This window comes from Perognathus longimembris, chromosome 19 (assembly GCF_023159225.1).
Source record: "Perognathus longimembris pacificus isolate PPM17 chromosome 19, ASM2315922v1, whole genome shotgun sequence".
NCBI classification, from domain to species: Eukaryota; Metazoa; Chordata; class Mammalia; order Rodentia; family Heteromyidae; genus Perognathus; species Perognathus longimembris.
The window spans coordinates 5,151,851-5,168,118 of NC_063179.1; the positions used below are offsets into that span (position 1 = coordinate 5,151,851).

The 16,268-nt window shown below is 46.3% G+C and overlaps 1 protein-coding gene across 2 annotated transcripts in view; it reads left to right on the forward strand.

Moving 5' to 3' along the window:
- The first annotated feature begins 6,772 nt into the window (after positions 1-6,772).
- Marchf6 (membrane associated ring-CH-type finger 6) overlaps positions 6,773-16,268 on the forward strand; it is a 58,080-nt gene continuing 48,584 nt past the window's right edge. The window contains exon 1 of one of the 2 annotated variants that reach the window (XM_048368038.1): positions 6,773-7,005. In XM_048368038.1, coding sequence (XP_048223995.1) covers positions 6,987-7,005 — 19 coding nt within the window. In that variant the 5' untranslated portion in view covers positions 6,773-6,986. The remainder of the gene's footprint in view (positions 7,006-16,268) is intronic. The other variant, XM_048368040.1, reaches the window with a different exon arrangement.

The window sequence follows — 16,268 nt, forward strand, 5'->3', positions numbered from 1 at the left end:
GGCATCAGGAATTTGGACTCATGGTGGGTGGAGAGGGTGCTGTGGTCTCTGCAGCAGAGGGGACCTACAAGGGGGGCAGTGCTGTGGAACTGGCCCGGGCCCCAATGCTCATAAGCAGGAGTAGCTTTCTAAAAGAAAAGTGGACAGTATGTTGAGAGGGAAAGGGAGCGCACATACGAAGGAAAGAGCTGCAGGCGTGTGTGCATTCCAACCCTGCAGACATTCTCAGAACCCAAAGTTACAGCTAAGTAGCCAACAGTGGTGATTATTACTGGATTTCCCCAAATGAAGTTATACATAAGTCTTCCCAGGAAAGCTAGGCAGCACTTTCTAATTTTAATTGTAACCTTCTCTCAGGGTGGGAAATGGGTTTTAGTCCTGTCAGACATGTGCTTATCTTCACAGCGTAACATATTGCGCAGAACAAACCTTCAAGGAATGTTTGATGGAGGCAGATGCCAGTGGTTCCTAGTTATGATCCTAGCCACTCATGATGCTGAGATCTGAAGACTGGAATTCAAAGCCAGCCTGGGCAGGAAAGTCTATGAGACTCTTAAAGCCAGAGGTGGAGCTTCAGTGGTAGAGCACTAGCCATAGCAAATGCTACTCATGGACACAGCCCTAATCCTGAGTACACACACACACACGTTGATAGTAATTGTCCTCATCAGTTCAAGCTCTACAACAGAGTATAACTGACTGAGTAGCTCGCTCACAAACATTATGTCTCTATTCTGGAGGAACATGGAAAGTTCTAGGTCATAAGGTTGATGTTCTGGTGATGATGGCCTCTTACAGGTGGCCAGCTTTTTACTGCACTCTCATGTGATAGGAGGAAAGGAAAGTGGAGAGGGCATATCTTTTTCACAGGGTTCCCTCCTAATTTATTAGTTCATCTAAAACTAATTACCTCCCAAAGGTCATCCTTCTTAAACTCTGGATCTAGGCACTGTCCCTTTGTTCTTCAGCTCAAGGCTAGTGCTCTACCACTTGAGCTACAGCACCACTTCCGGCTTTCTGGTGGTTTATTGGAGATAAGAGTCTCATAGACTTTCCTGCCCAGGCTGGCTTTGAACCTCAATCCTCAGATCTCAGCCTCCTGAGTAGCTAGGATTACGGGCGTGAGCCACGGGTACCCAGCTTGAAAACCTGCGGTCTATGCTTGCACTTTTTCTTGAAATTGTATGTAATGTGTTGCCTTAATAAACTTTATCTGGGAACAAAGTCCATACATTTTATCAGACTGTCAAATGTGTGACTGAGACCCCAAATTTAAGAACTGTGCTTTGGCTTTAGAGTTCTATCAGTATTGTTTTTTTATCAGTATCTTTTTTTTTTTTTTTTTTTTTTGGCCAGTCCTGGGCCTTGGACTCAGGGCCCGAGCACCGTCCCTGGCTTCTTCCCGCTCAAGGCTAGCACTCTGCCACTTGAGCCACAGCGCCGCTTCTGGCCGTTTTCTGTATATGTGGTGCTGGGGAATCGAACCTAGGGCCTCGTGTATCCGAGGCAGGCACTCTTGCCACTAGGCTATATCCCCAGCCCCAGTATCTTTTTTTAAGCTTACATTAGTTATAGAGGGGGAGAGATTTCTTTGTTACATTTCCACACATGTTTACATTATATTCCAATTAACTCAAACATTTATTTTAAAATAATTTCAAATTCAAGAAAACTTGCAAGTATAGCATAAAGCAACTCTTGTCTTGCCCTGACCCAGATTCAACAATTGCTAAACTATCGATCACTCTCATATGCACATAGTTTCTCTGAGCCATTTGAGTACAAGCTTCAGACCTGATTTTCTATCACCTCATATATTCCAGTATATCCCCCCAACCAAGCAAGGGTCTCTCCAAGCAGTGAATCAACATTGCAGCCACACTCCCATTCACAGACACAATTCAAGTATCTGTTTTTTGCCAATTGTTCTAAGAATTTCCTTCCTTCCTTCCTTCCTTCCTTGCAGTGCTGGGTTTCAAACCCAAGGCCTCAAGAATGCCAGGCAAACCCTCTCCCATTCATTTATACCCACAGATGCATATCTTACTTTCATATTATTTAGGGTCTTGCCTGTACTAGGATTTGAACTTCAGGCCTTGAGCTGGCTGGATTTACTTTCTTATCTGGTGCTCCACCACTTGAACCAGTCCTCTGGCTTTTTGCTGGTTCTTTTGGAACAAGAGCCTTATGAACTTTTCTGTCTAGCTTGGATTTGAACCACAATCCTCTCGAGTAGCTAGGATTCCAGGTAGGACTCACCAACGTTGGCTGCGCTTTTAGTTTAGTTTTTAATTTTTATTGTTCTTATGAAGGTGATGCACGGGGGGGGGGGGGTTACAATTATGTGAGTCGGGTAAATAGTACATTTCTTTTTGGACAGTATCACCCCTCCCCTCATGCGCTCCCCATTTTTCCTTCCCACCCCACCCACAAGTTGTATATTTTCAACCTAGTGTATAGTATTAGATCTTTTTTAAAGTTTTCTGGTTTAGGATCCCATCCAGGCACATATATTGCTTTTAGATAATATCTCATACTTTTCTTTTTTTTTTTTTTTGGTTGTGGGAGTTGAACTATGGGCCTGGGCATGGTCCCTGAGTTCTTCAGCTCAAGGCTCTCCACTTGAGCCACAGCACCACTTCCGGTTTTCTGGTGATTAATTGGAGATAAGATGGACTTTCCTGCCCCGGCTGGCTTTGAACCACGATCCTCAGATCTCAGCCTCCTGAGTAGCCAGGATTACAGGCAGTAGCCACCGGTGCCCTGGCAATGTCTCCTACACTCAGGGGCAGTCATTCCAATTTTCAGTTTTCTCTGTCTAATCATGTCCCTGACAGGTTGAAAGAAGACAGCCCTCAGGGTCTGTAGGCTAATCTGTATTGGAGTCCTTCCAAAGGGAACAGCTCAAACACACATTCTTGGCAAACTTTGCTTTTCTCATAATTCTATCCATCCTCTACTGGTCATCTTAACCTTGATCATCTACTCACCTTGATGTCATCACTGTAAAGTTCTAATCTCCTTCTTCTTATGTCTGGACGTATTCCAACCATGTGCCTATTCCTCACCAAAACTTCACTCACCAGTCTTAGCCCCCACGAACAAAGATCCTTTCAGAGGAACTAAAAAAAAAATCTGTTGATTAGGAAATAACATATTGATACATCTATATTCATATATAACTATTTCTAGAGCTATTCCCACTTTTTTTTTCAAGTGAGTTCATAACAATACCTATATTTCTAGCCTGGCCTTTTCCATGTTTACATTTTCTCTAACAGAGGAAAATCTAACCATCTTTATTCTTTTTGTGTATAAAGGGGGGTTGGGTAGTGGGACTTGAATTCAGAGCCTGGGTTCTATTCCTTAGTTCTCTACCACCTGAGCCATAAATACACTTCAGCTAGGCTTACAGGTGTGAATCACTGGGGCATGACTAACCATTTTTATTCTTAATATATTTACAATTGTCCAATTAAACGAATCTCCTTCTTTCTGCCACTCCCCTATTTTTTTTCCCTTTTGGTGGTACTGGTGTCGGAACTCAGGGCCTTATGCTTGCTAGGCAAGTGCTCTACCCTTTGAGCCACAACTCCAGCCCTATCCTCAAGTTATTTCTCACATTGCTCTTGGGTCTTACTTCAAGGAAGAGAAATAGAAAAGAAATAAGATAAAAGGAGGAAAGGAAGATGAGAAAGGAAAAATAGGACGGGAAGTTGAGGTTGGAAGAACATTAACATTTTCATAAATTGCCAAGAATGTTAAGCTTTAGATGGTGTGTGTGTGTGTGTGTGTGTGTGTGTGTGTGTGTGTGTGTATTAGTCAGGCTTGAACCCAGAACCTCATGATTGCTAGGCAACTGCTGTAATATTCTGAGCCACACTCCTAGCCCTTTTGCCTCTTTGTTTTTGAAATGAGGTCCCTATGACTTTGCCTGTGCTGACCTTAAGCTTATGATCTTCCCTCCTCTGCCTCCTAAGTAGCTGTTATTACAGGTGTGCACCACACCCAGGTATGCTTCTTCAGCAGCAACTCCAGGCAATTGTTTGATATAATTTTAAACTCATAATTAAAAGCTGAGGGTTTAACAGTAATAAAATGCCACAGATGTCAAACCAATGAGGCTTAAATAAAAGCCAGGAGTCAGACTTGTCCCTTCGTTCTTCTTTCTCTTCTACTTTGTGTACAGCATAAGGGTAGTTACTAATCAACTGTGAATCTGATGGCTCATTTGTAAAATGGGTCTATTACCTTAGATGTTACTCATAGTCACTGGATATAATAGGGAGTTCAGTTAATTACTGTTATTGTTATAGTTAGTGTCATCCCATGTGTCCCCTGTTTGAGTTGGTTTCTCATTACTATAGTAAAATGCCCAATACAAGCTTTTTTGGGGGGAAGCAGAGGAGTACTGTGGTCTAAACTGAGGATCTCGTGTGCCAGGCAGGTAAGTGGTCTACTACTTGAGCCACAGTCCTGGCATCAGACTGCAATCATCTTATCTATGCCTCTTCATCCTTGAGACTTCACGAAAGTCCTACATGTCTCAGGTGCTTGTTTTTTAAACCTGGGTTGGCTTGGAACTGTTATCATGTGGTTCTCCTGAGTAGCTAGGATGATAGATATCAGACACCATGCCTCGCCAGACAGACACATGCTACTCGGAAGGAAAAAGACACTTATTTACCTCAGAGGTTTGGAGTTCTGGTGAGGGCCTAATGATGTGGTGTGTGTGTCAGAATGGGTGCATAGCAAGTGGTTTCATCTTGAGTCAGGAGCAGAGAATGTGGTTGGGGGCCAAACTCAGGCTTTTCTGTTTTTTGAGAATCACCAGTGACCACAGGACATGTTTTCATTCTTTCCCTGCTCTCCACAATACACCTCCAGACTTTAACCTTTGTCTACTGTCAGGAGACACATACCTACCCTAAGCCTACTCAGGCCTTCAGCAAATTCCTCTCAGAATCTTCCCCTCTCATGTGGTATATCTGATGGGCCCAATGACTGTTTTCAAAGTGTTCTATCACCACAGGCTTTATACTGAGTGTGAGTTCTTGTCGGGGCTGGGTGGGAAGGATAGGGTTGTGGAAAAGTTGCCATCAAATGTAGCTTCTCAGGAGATAGTCTAAACATCTCTACAGAGCATCTGCTCAACTGCTCAGGTCAGCCTGCAAAACCAGTACGTCCTTGTTACTGTGGCAGGATGAGTTTGCCTTGATTGGTATGACTTCGTCAACTCGGTGACATTACCAAGGGCTACTGTCTTTTTGTTTTTGGGCCAGTCCTGGGGCTTGGACTCAGGGCCTGAGCACTGTCCCTGGCTTCTTTTTGCTCAAGGCTAGCACTCTGCCTCTTGAGCCACAGCACCACTTCTGGCCATTTTCTGGATATGTGGTGCTGGGGAATGGAACCCAGGGCCTCATGTATATGAGGCAGGCACTCTTGCCACTAGGCCATATCCCCAGCCCCGGCTACTGTCTTTTTGAAGGGCTCCATTTCATTATTTTAATTTTAGGCCTTCTGCATATTGATGAAGATCAAGGACAGGTCTTCCTCAATTCGATATTAGTATTCTTGAATCTCTTTTCAATCCCAACGTATCCTTGTAAAACACAGGTTGCAAAGCTTTCCTGGCTTCTGATCAGACAATTGTAAATGTGTGTTTCTTACCTGTATTTTGCATGTGTATTAAGTTGGGTTTCACTGTAATCGTCTTTTTTTTTGCCAGTCCTGGGCCTTGAACTCAGGGCCTGAGCACTGTCCCTGGCTTCTTTTTGCTCAAGGATAGCACTCTGCCACTTGAGCCACAGCGCCACTTCTGGCCTTTTCTATATATGTGGTGCTGGGGAATTGAACCCAGGGCCTCATGTATATGAGGCAGGCACTCTTGCCACTAGGCCATATCCCCGGCACTGTAATAGTCCTTTTCCTTTTCCAGGTGGGGTTTGAACCCGGGGCTCCGTGCTTGCTTAAAGCAGGCACTTAACCACTTCAGCCAAGCCTCTGCCCTCATGGTGATCGTTTGCCACACATGCACCTAATGAATGAGCTCGGAGCAAAATCCACCCCAGCTTGTTCCCATTCCTCCCTCCCCTCTCCTTCCCCTCCCCCTCCCCACTACTTCTCCATTAAGAGCCCGCCACGGGGCTCCCGGCCAGGCCGGCCTCTCCTCACCCGACGGAGCGCGCGGGCCCGGGCGGGCGGCCCCAATTCTCAGCGGCACCCCCGTTCCCGACCCCCGACCCCCCACCCAGCCTCAGCTATTGAACGAGGGGGAGGGGGCCCTCCAAACGGTGGCCCCGGGAGAAGTGTCAACGCCACTGCACTTCCTCAGCGCGGGCACCCACGTCCCCCGCCCCGGGGCAGCGCCAGGGGCCGGCGCCCCCGGCCGCGACGCGGGCGCCCCAGCGCGGGAGGGCGGGGCCGGAGCTCCGCGCGCAGGGCCGGGAGCGCGCCGGCCTCGCTCCCGCCGCTCTCCTCCGCGGCGGCTTCGCGCTTCTTTTGTCCCCGAAGATCACGCAGCGAGGCGCGGCGCCGGCGGAGGCTCCACTCCGCCCCGCCCTCCCGTCCCCGCCGCCGCGCGGCGGCCTTTCACCAATAGGCGCCTCACGGGCCCGCCAGCCGCCCCGGCCCCGCGCCCGCGCGCGTGCGCGCTCAGCCAGCCACGGGCGGCGGAAGTGACGCGCGCCGCCGGCCCCGCCCCTTCCGCCGCGCGCCCCGCCCAGGCCTCGCCTCTCGGCCGCGCGCTGCCCCCTCCCCCCCCACCCCCCGCCGCTCGCTCTCCGTCCGCCTGGCTCCCGGGTCCCCTCTCCCCACGTCCGGGGCCTCGGCTTCCTCTCCCGCACCTGGGCGCACGCACGCACCTGCTGGGGCCGCTCCCGCTCCTTCCGCTCCCGCTCCCGCTCCCTCCTTTCCCCGCCGGGCCGGGAGGCTCGGGCCGGGCTGCGGGCGCCTCGCGGCTGCGTCACCGCCGCCCCCCAGACAAGATGGACACCGCCGAGGAAGGTAAGTCGGCGGCGCCGGGGCGCCCGCGCCCGGGGCTCCGACGCCGGGGTTCGGGCCGGGCCCGCGCGGGGTCCGCGCCGCTCGAGGCGGGCGGCGGGCAGCTTCGGCGGTTTGGTGGCCCGGGCGGCGCGGGGGACGGGGGGTGGGGGGGGGTGGGGGGGGTGGGGGGGACGGCCGGGGGCCTCGGGCGGGCGGCGGCGGCCGGGGGGGGGGGGTCTGGGAGGCCCCGCCAGCCGTTTCCCGCCGGCCACGGCGTGGGCTCCGGGGCCCCCGGCGGCGGCCCGGGCGGAGGGGGCGGGCGCGGAGGCCCGGGCGGCCTCGCTCCCGGGTTCCGTGCCCCCCCTCCTCCGCCCCTCCCCCGCCGGGGTCGCCCCCCCCCCCGCGGTCCTCCCGCCCCCTCGCCGGGAAAACTTGTTTTTGTGGACTTGAGAACTTGGCGGACCGTAGCGCGGCGGCAGGTGACGGCGCCGGCCGGCCGAGTGGACCCGGGTGACCCCCCGCGGACGGCGGGGCGGGGGAGGAGGCCGGGCCCTCGGCGGGCCTCGGAGCATGTGTCCCCGGACCCGGGGGACCGGGCGCACACCCCCTCCCCCCCACGATCGCTCCCGGTGTCGGTGTGGCCGGGATTTCTCCTTGGATCCTCGGTGCCCAGCCGGCCGGGCTGGGTCTGCGCGGCCCCGGCGACGACGTGGACTCGGGGACGTGGTGGTTTCGCATTAGCTGACCCTGGAGGACCGGAGGCTGGGACGCGATCGACCCCGTCCCCGCGCTCCCTCCCTCTCACAGGTGGTTTCAGAGCCAGTTGTGTCGTCTGTGGAGGGAGTCGTGGGCGATCTGAAACGGCTTTACGCGCTGGGCGCGTTTCCTTGCGTGGGAATCAGGGCCCCTTTCCGTGTTGTGGGAGTGAGCTTTCGGGGGGGGGGGCGTTGTAGAGGAGAAAAAGGAATAAAAAGCTTGATGGTTCAGGTCACGGGGTGGCCAATAAACGTGATTCCTCATTTTTTTTTTTTCAAAGCCTTTTCCCAAATGAAAACCTCACCGTGTAGACGACATATGGCGTTTTAGTAGTTTCCGAAGTGTACTCACGTTCTCATTTCCCTCTTCGTAACAGCCCTGTCAGGAGGTATAGGTCTTAACTGTGTGTTACATAGGTGGAAATAAATGGAGGCTTGTATTTTAACAGCCTGTCCAAGGTTCGCACAGGTAGTTAGTTGGAGACAGATTTGAACTTAGGTATTCTGATTGAGAATAGTTGCCCCTTTCATCATGTGTTTAGTTGCATGCGTTAAGCAGTATACTGGCCACTTCAGAGTCCTTTGATAAAAATCGTAAAGGAAAAACTGTTGGAGATTAGGAAATCAATCCTATTCCTCCTGAAAGGTGGACCTTGTCCCTAAATTTCCATCTACACAGGGTTTACATCCATTTGGACTTAAGGTACTTTTTGCTGCTTAACAACCCCCCCCCCCTTTCTTTAGGCTGGCCTGGAACTCTCCTCCCTTTGTCTACAGAGGGCTGTAATTTCAAGTGCTCTATCACACTTAGCTTGGATTCAAGCTCTCCCCGCCCCCCCTTCTCCTTCTCTTCTCCCTCTCCCTGGCAGGTTCCTAGGTTTAAACTCCATCTGGACCTAGGCTGGCACTCCACTCCAGCCATGCCTCTAGCTGAGCTTTTTGCTGGTTATTTTGGAGATGGAGCCTCGGGGTCTTTTCTGCCCAACCTGTGTTCAAATTGCAATCTTTGAAATTTCAGCCTCCTGAGTTGCTATAATTATGGGCATGAGCCATGGAGCCCAGCTAGGACTCCAGTTTTGAATGAATCAATGTAATAAGTGATATCATTAGATATGTACTAGCATATTAAAAACTCTATTTTTTGGTTTGGGCACTCAGTAATTGCCTACACTTATGATCTGGTAATTCAGAAACTCAGAATGTCTGTAGTATTATGAAATGAACTTGTAGTGCTTACAAGTATTGACTTTTGAACACTGTACTATATTAAATTACTATTTATTGAAGAGTAAGTGTATGGTATTTTCTGCACTACATGCTTTATAGACATCTCTCAATTCTGTCAGCATTTTTAGGGAGGCAGTATTCTTGCTTACAGGTGAGGGGACTGAAGATTTGGATAAGTAATTTGCCCTACGCCACACCAGCAGTAAATGTAAAGGGCAAGATTCAAACTCATGTCAGATCTCATACTTAGATATTTGTAAGTGGAACCCAAGTGTCTATTATAGAGATAACTTGTTTCTATCACTTTCTATAAATGAATAATAAAAGTTTATAAAAACCTCATTTTGTATTCTGGTTGGTTATCACATGGAAGTGAATTTTAATACTTATCTAATGCCTGATTTTGTAAAGTTTCAAATTTGTAAAATTCCAGTTTGAAGTCTTTTTAAAAATTTATAATTTAACTTTAACTTGAACTAGGACTGGAAGGAACAGGATTTCATGTTTAAAAAAAAATGCAAATTTGCCAGGTGCTGGTGGCTCATGCCTGTAATCCTAGATACTCAGGAGGCTGAGACCTGAGGATCTGAGTTCCAAGCCAGCCCTGGCAGGAAAGTCTGGAGACTCTTGCCTCCAGTAAACTACCCAGAAAAAGTTGGAAGTGGCACTGTGGCTCTAGTGGTAGAGCACCAGCCTTTAGGAAAAGAATCTCAGGGATAGCACCTGTACCCTGAGATCAAGCCCAGCACCCACACCTCCCCCTTCCCCCCAATAGTAGTACATATATGATAGTGTTATGTTCAGGATGTTTATATTTGTAGTAAACTACTGAATTCTATAACTTTGCTTGCTTTTTAAAATTTATCTTTTAAGGAGTTGTACAGAGGATTATCAATTAAGCATGTCAGTTTATGGGTACAATGTGTCTTGCTCACTGTCATCCCCTCCATCATTCCTCCTTAGGTAGCCCTTTCAGAGGGCAAAAGTCTCTAAAATGATTGTTATATCAGATTACTTTTTATGTAAAAATCAGATTTATAATTTTGTAATGCAGGGGGGTAGATGACTCCAGACTGCTTTGTATTAGTAATCTCTTCATTTTATAAGGAATTTGATCATGCATTGCATTGAGATATTTTTTCAGTTTCAGACAAAAATCTCTTCTTAAGCATTTTTTTTATTAAAGGAAGAACACTGTAATTTCAGATTAGATGTTGAGAGTAAGAACTGATCTATGGAGCCATCATATTATTAATCATTTTGTCATAGTTGAGTGCTCACATTTCATCTCAGTGATACCCAAAGTTGTTTCTGTCTGTTTTGCTAAATTGCTCCTTACATTAGCAGAACAGAATATAAAATCAGTAATTTTTTATAGCATATTCAGGCACTTGTACTTTTTCTTTTTTGCATGTAGACAATTATTTGAAAAATAGGAAGTTGAAGTGTATTGCAGTTGATCACATTCTTTGTCATGGCAAAAGCTTGAAGTAATTCCAACTAAGGAGAAACTACTTAAAAGGATGGGCAGATATCAGATCCACTAGTTAACCCCTTTCTCACAAGGTCTTTTACCTTTGTTTTCAGAAATATCTACATCCTTTTTACCACTAGTTAGCTTTCACTACTTTGGCATGCTTGTGTCCAAGTATACATGCATTTAACTGAGAACTGTTTAATTGAGCATCTATTATGAGGCATTGCTTTGTGTGCTTTACCTAGTGAAGAAACAAAACAGAGAAAAATCACTTTTTTTTTTTTTTTTTTTTTGGCCAGTCCTGGGCCTTGGACTCAGGGCCTGAGCACTGTCCCTGGCTTCCTTTTTGCTCAAGGCTAGCATTCTGCCACTTGAGCCACAGCGCCACTTCTGGCCGTTTTCTGTATATGTGGTGCTGGGGAATCGAACCCAGGGCCTCATGTATACGAGGCAAGCTCTCTCGCCACTAGGCCATATCCCCAGCCCCAGAGAAAAATCACTTTTAAAAAAAATGTTTACATTTCAATTCAGTATGGGAGGAAGGGAAGGCAGAAAAAAATGTAACTACATGGCATATAAGTCCAGTGTTACAAGTTCTTTGGAAAACAGAAACAGAAGGGAGTAAGGACTGCCCCATTAGAGAGCAAGGGTTGCAGGTTTTCAGTCTGACAGCAAAAGAAGTCTTCATGGAGCAGGAACACAGCCATGCAAATGCTTTTTTTTTTTTTTGCCAGTCCTGCGACTTGAATTCAGGGCCTGAGCACTGTCCTTGGCTTCTTTTTGCTCAAGGCTAGCACTCTTATCACTGGAACTGCAGCGGCACTTCGGGCTTTTTCTATTTTCTTTTTCTATTTATGTGGTGCTGAGGAATCAAACCCAGGGTTTCGTGCATGCTAGGCAACCATTCTACCTCTAAGCCACGTTCCCATCCCCCATGCAAATGCTTTTGTGCAGAGAGTATTCCCAGCAGAAGGACTAGCCAGTCTCTAATATAGGAGCATGCCAAGCATGTTTAAGAAATCACTGGGAGGGGCTGGGAATATGGCCTAGTGGCAAGAGTGCTTGCCTCGTATACATGAGGCCCTGGGTTCGATTCCTCATCACCACATATACAGTAAATGGCCGTAAGTGGTGCTGTGGCTCAAGTGGCAGAGTGCTAGCCTTGAGCAAAAAAGAAGCCAGGGACAGTGCTCAGGCCCTGAGTTCACGGCCTAGGACTGGCCAAAAAAAAAAAAAGAAATCACTGGGACAGCAGTGTAGCTGCAGCGGGCAAGAATACTATGAGGTCAGAGAGATCATGGGACAGGAGGAAGTTAGAAGGGATATAGCCTGTTGGACTTGATTTCTACTTTAGTACTAGAAACAGAGTAATGGAATCAATCTATGTTTTGTGCAGAGCTGAGACATTTAAATTGTCAGTCAGTTACTGGCTACTTCCCCTGTACCTACTTGCTTGCTACCAACTGTTAAGCAGGAAAGTTCTGGGAGGTGGTAATGGGAAAGGTAATGTCAGATAAATATTATGACAGACTTGTGTCTATTCTTGAGCTAGTTGAACTAGATCACTTAGGACGAAATGCTGTGCACGTGGTTAATGCTGGGCTATCGGATATCCTGTCCACACACCCATGACCCTTTCTTCCAGATAAGGACTCGAAGATCACTTACTTGAGTTTCATAAAGGAAAAGTGAAAGCTCATAAAAAGAGAACAGGAAGAACTAAGGAAACTTGTATGCCAGCTATATTTTAGATTGCTATTGCAGTGGTCTAGGCTAGGTATCATGGGACTTCAAGACAGTGGGAAAGGAAAGAATATAGAAGAAGCAGACTGGGCTGGAATTAGTAGAGCGTAGTAATTGGTAAAATAATCTAGGGAGGAGTAAAAAATGATTGATTTCTAGAGTAGTTTCATCAACTAAGAATGGGAAAAATTCAGTTTTGACCATTGTTTTAATTTTCAGGAGTTTTGATACAAAATACCATAAACTGGATCCTTAAATGAAAAGTATTTTTTTTTTCACAGTTTTGGAGGATAGAAGTTTGAGATCAAAGTGTCACACAGGGTTGATTTCTTCTGAGACCTCTTTGGCCTGGTTGTCTTCTCATTGTCTTCTCTGGGTCTCCTCGTAAAAGGTTGCAGTCCTGTTGGACAAGGGTCTACAGTAAAAACATAATTAACCACTGCTTCAAATGATCACAGATTCCAACTTCCTAGAGGTTAGGGCTTCAAAATGTAAGTTTTTGTGTGTGTCGGGGGGAGGGGTGGAGTAGAGCACAGTTCTGACCATAACAGTTTCTGGGAGACATTAAAACATTTCCTGTACCTTGATTTCTTACAACAGCTCATTATAATATCCTTTTTATTATTTGTTTCTCCTTCTCCTACCTGGTGGTGTATTTTAGAAAGGTTGGGCCAAGTTAATAAGGAGTAATTTACACACAATGAAATTTATTCTTTTTATTTTTTTAAGCCTACATGCTTAAAACGGTTTTGGGGCTTGAACTCAGGGCCTGGGTGCTGTCCTTGAGCCTCTTAGTGCTCAAGGCTAGCACTCTACCACTTGAGCTGCAGTGCCACTTTTGGTCACAGGGACTTTTTTTCCCTGGGCTGGCATCAAGACCCTCATATCTCAACCTCTTGAGTAGCCGAGATTACAGATAGGAGCCACCAGCTATTTTGTTTTTAAGAAATAGTGCTGGGCTAGATAAATGAGGCCTGGACATTGTCCCCAAGCTTTTTCACTCAAGGCCACTTAGCTTTTTGGTAGTTAATTGGAGATAAGAGTCTCAGCCTTGGCTGGCTTTGAACCGGGATCTTCAGATGGTTAGTCTCTTTAGTTAGCTAGGATTTCAAGTATGAGCCACTGGTGCCCAGCCTCAATAATGAATTTTTATACTTGTCTAATAGTGGTGGCTACTATTTATAAAAATTTTGTTGGTAGGTAACAAAAATTTGTTGTTTTGTTCATCCAGATAGACCAAGATCAACACTGCCATAAAATTGTGTTGTTTCATATCCTTGATAATCTGACATGATGGCAGAGTACCTGTGTGATTTTCTACCCATAAGCCCATAGCTTGATATGAATCATGAAGGAGACAGTTTCTAACATAAGTGCATCCAATAATATACCTGGTCAATACTTTTTTTCTTTTTGTCCCTCATGGGGCTTGAACTCTGGGCCTGGGTGCTGTCCTTGAGCCCAAGGCTAGCGCTCTACCACTTTGAGCCACAGCGCCACTTTTGGTTTTCTGGCAGTTGACTTTCCTGCCCCCGGCTGGCTTTGAACTGCGAGTAGCTAGGATTACAGGCATGAGCCATTGGCGCCTGGCCCTGGCCAGTACTCTTTTTTTTTTTTTTTTTTTTTTTTGCCAGTCCTGGGCCTTGGACTCAGGGCCTGAGCACTGTCCCTGACTTCTTTTTGCTCAAGGCTAGCACTCTGTCTGCCACTTGAGCCACAGCGCCGCTTCTGGCCGTTTTCTATATATATGGTGCTGGGGAATCGAACCAAGGGCTTCATGTATACGAGGCAAGCGCTCTTGCCACTTGGCCATATTCCCAGCCCCTGGCCAGTACTCTTAAACAGTCAAAATCATCAAAAATGAGGCAAACTTGAGAGTCTACTAAGGATCCAGAGAAAAGGACAAAACAAGTAAATGTACATGGACTGTGGAAGGGACATTAGGTAAATACTAAGGAATTCTGACTAAACTGTGGACTTGATGATGTATCAATGTTGGCTTATCAAGTGGAAACAAATTACAACAGATCTTGTTAATAAGGTGTTTACAGTCAGGGGCAATGTTCAAATGGTAGAGCACCTGTCTAGCAAGCAAGCTCTGGAGTATATCTTAAATGATAGAGCACTTGCCTAGCAAGTGCGAGGTTCTGGTTCAAATTCTACTACCTGCCAAGGGGAAAAGATGTCAAAAATAGGGGATATTGTGTTTTGAGTTTACAGGAACTCTTAATTTCATATTTCTGTAAATCTTAAACCATTCCACAAAATAAAGCCTACTAGTAATAAAAATCCTCAGATTACCACCAGTTTATTACCAAAAAGGTGAATTGCGAGTTTTTGAAATCAAGAACTTCAAAAATTGCTAATGGCTTGAGAGTTATGACATATACCCACAGATTTTAAGAGTTGGGTTTTGTTTTCCCTCATTGTAGGCACAATAAATATTTTGGACCTGGATTGTTGGTTTAGAGAAACTCTAACCCACTTGATAATCCCCATTCCAATAGTGCTTTCTTTCCCCACTCATCTCTTGGTCATCTACATGCTCACGTCTCTAAGGATTTGAAGTTTCTTATTTTAAAAAGTTTATTATTACTTGTGCTAAATACTGTCAGGAACTTTAAAAGATATGATTGTATGAAGTTACAAGGTATTCAAATAAAGCCACAAAGTTTCCTTAGGATAAAACAAAACAAAATTGTCTTTGAAAACCAGAAGAGCCTTGCTGTTTCTAAGTAGGGTTGCAGTAGAGACAAGAAAGCCACATTATTAGACACATGGTTTTACTTTGGCCTAAGCAACATTTTAAGCTTTATTGTATATGTGCAGGAGAGCCTTAACTTTTAGTAAAGGGCCTCAGGCTACATCTTTTGTTGACTTCACTCCTTTTGTAACCTTGGTTCTGTTTACTGTGCTGAAAAGTTGATTTTAGTTATCTTTCTTGACTTTATATTTTAACAGTTGTGTTTGCTTTGTTTTCTTTCATTTGCTGGCTTGTTTTTGAAATTGCTAAGGTGCTATATAGGCTAGTTGTGTTGTAGTTACAAGCTATCCCTAAATCACAATCACAGCTCCTTAAAGCAATAGGTGAGCTTCTGTCTGACATTCAGTGTGGGTTGAGGTGAGGTACCTTTCTCCTTCCCTTGGAAATGATTGTCTTGCCTGATTCGGTTACCCTTCTCAGTTGATCTGCTCCTACCCCAGTCCTCTTCAGCCCCTTGCCTACCAGCCATCATTTGGAGTAAGCAGTACCTTTTGAAGATGATCACTCCTGGAGTTGGCCACAGCCTTGTTCTCACCCTAAGCTTTCATTGGTCACACAGAGCTGGGTGGTCTTGCTGGAGTCTACATTGTAGAGGGAACTCACCAAGAGACCAAGCAGCTATGTACACATGATTATCTTGCTCTCTGTTGACCTGGCCTCCTGAGTGGCAATGGTGTGCCAACACTTTCTTTTTCCTTCCCCAGTAGTCAATTGATAGCTTACCAGTTACCATGTCCCTGGAGGGTTTCACCCTCATTCATGTGAGCCTCATTTTGTCCCCATTGCCTTCCTCAGTACCATGTCTCATGGGGCATGCTCCAGAGTGGGCTGTAGAGACAGGATTCCTCATAGTACTGGCTTACCTGTACTTAGACCTATCCTGCCTAATTAGTTGGTTTTATACTACTAGTACATACCGTTCAAAAGTTATTCTCTGGACATGTTAGTACTTAGTATGGGTGATGGCTTTGGGCATTATTTGGCCCTAACCTGGATAACTTACTCCCAACCCCAAAGGGCAGTGATGAAACTATAGGATACTTCCAAGATGCTATAATTGGGGGATCCAGTTGCAAGGCAAACCTGGGAACCCCATTTTCAGTGTCTTATATTGGATTCACTACAGCTAAAACACTTATGCTTGGATCCCAAGCATAGAAAAGGGTGGATCATCAGGGAGTTCTGCACCCTGAAGCCCTCTGGGTTCTGAGATAAGTTTCTTTGGGACTGAAGAGCACACTTGGAGGAAATGGAGTAAGTGGGCTGCCTAGATACTATTGCTTGGAATTGTGGAATGGGAACACAGTTCTGTTTTGTT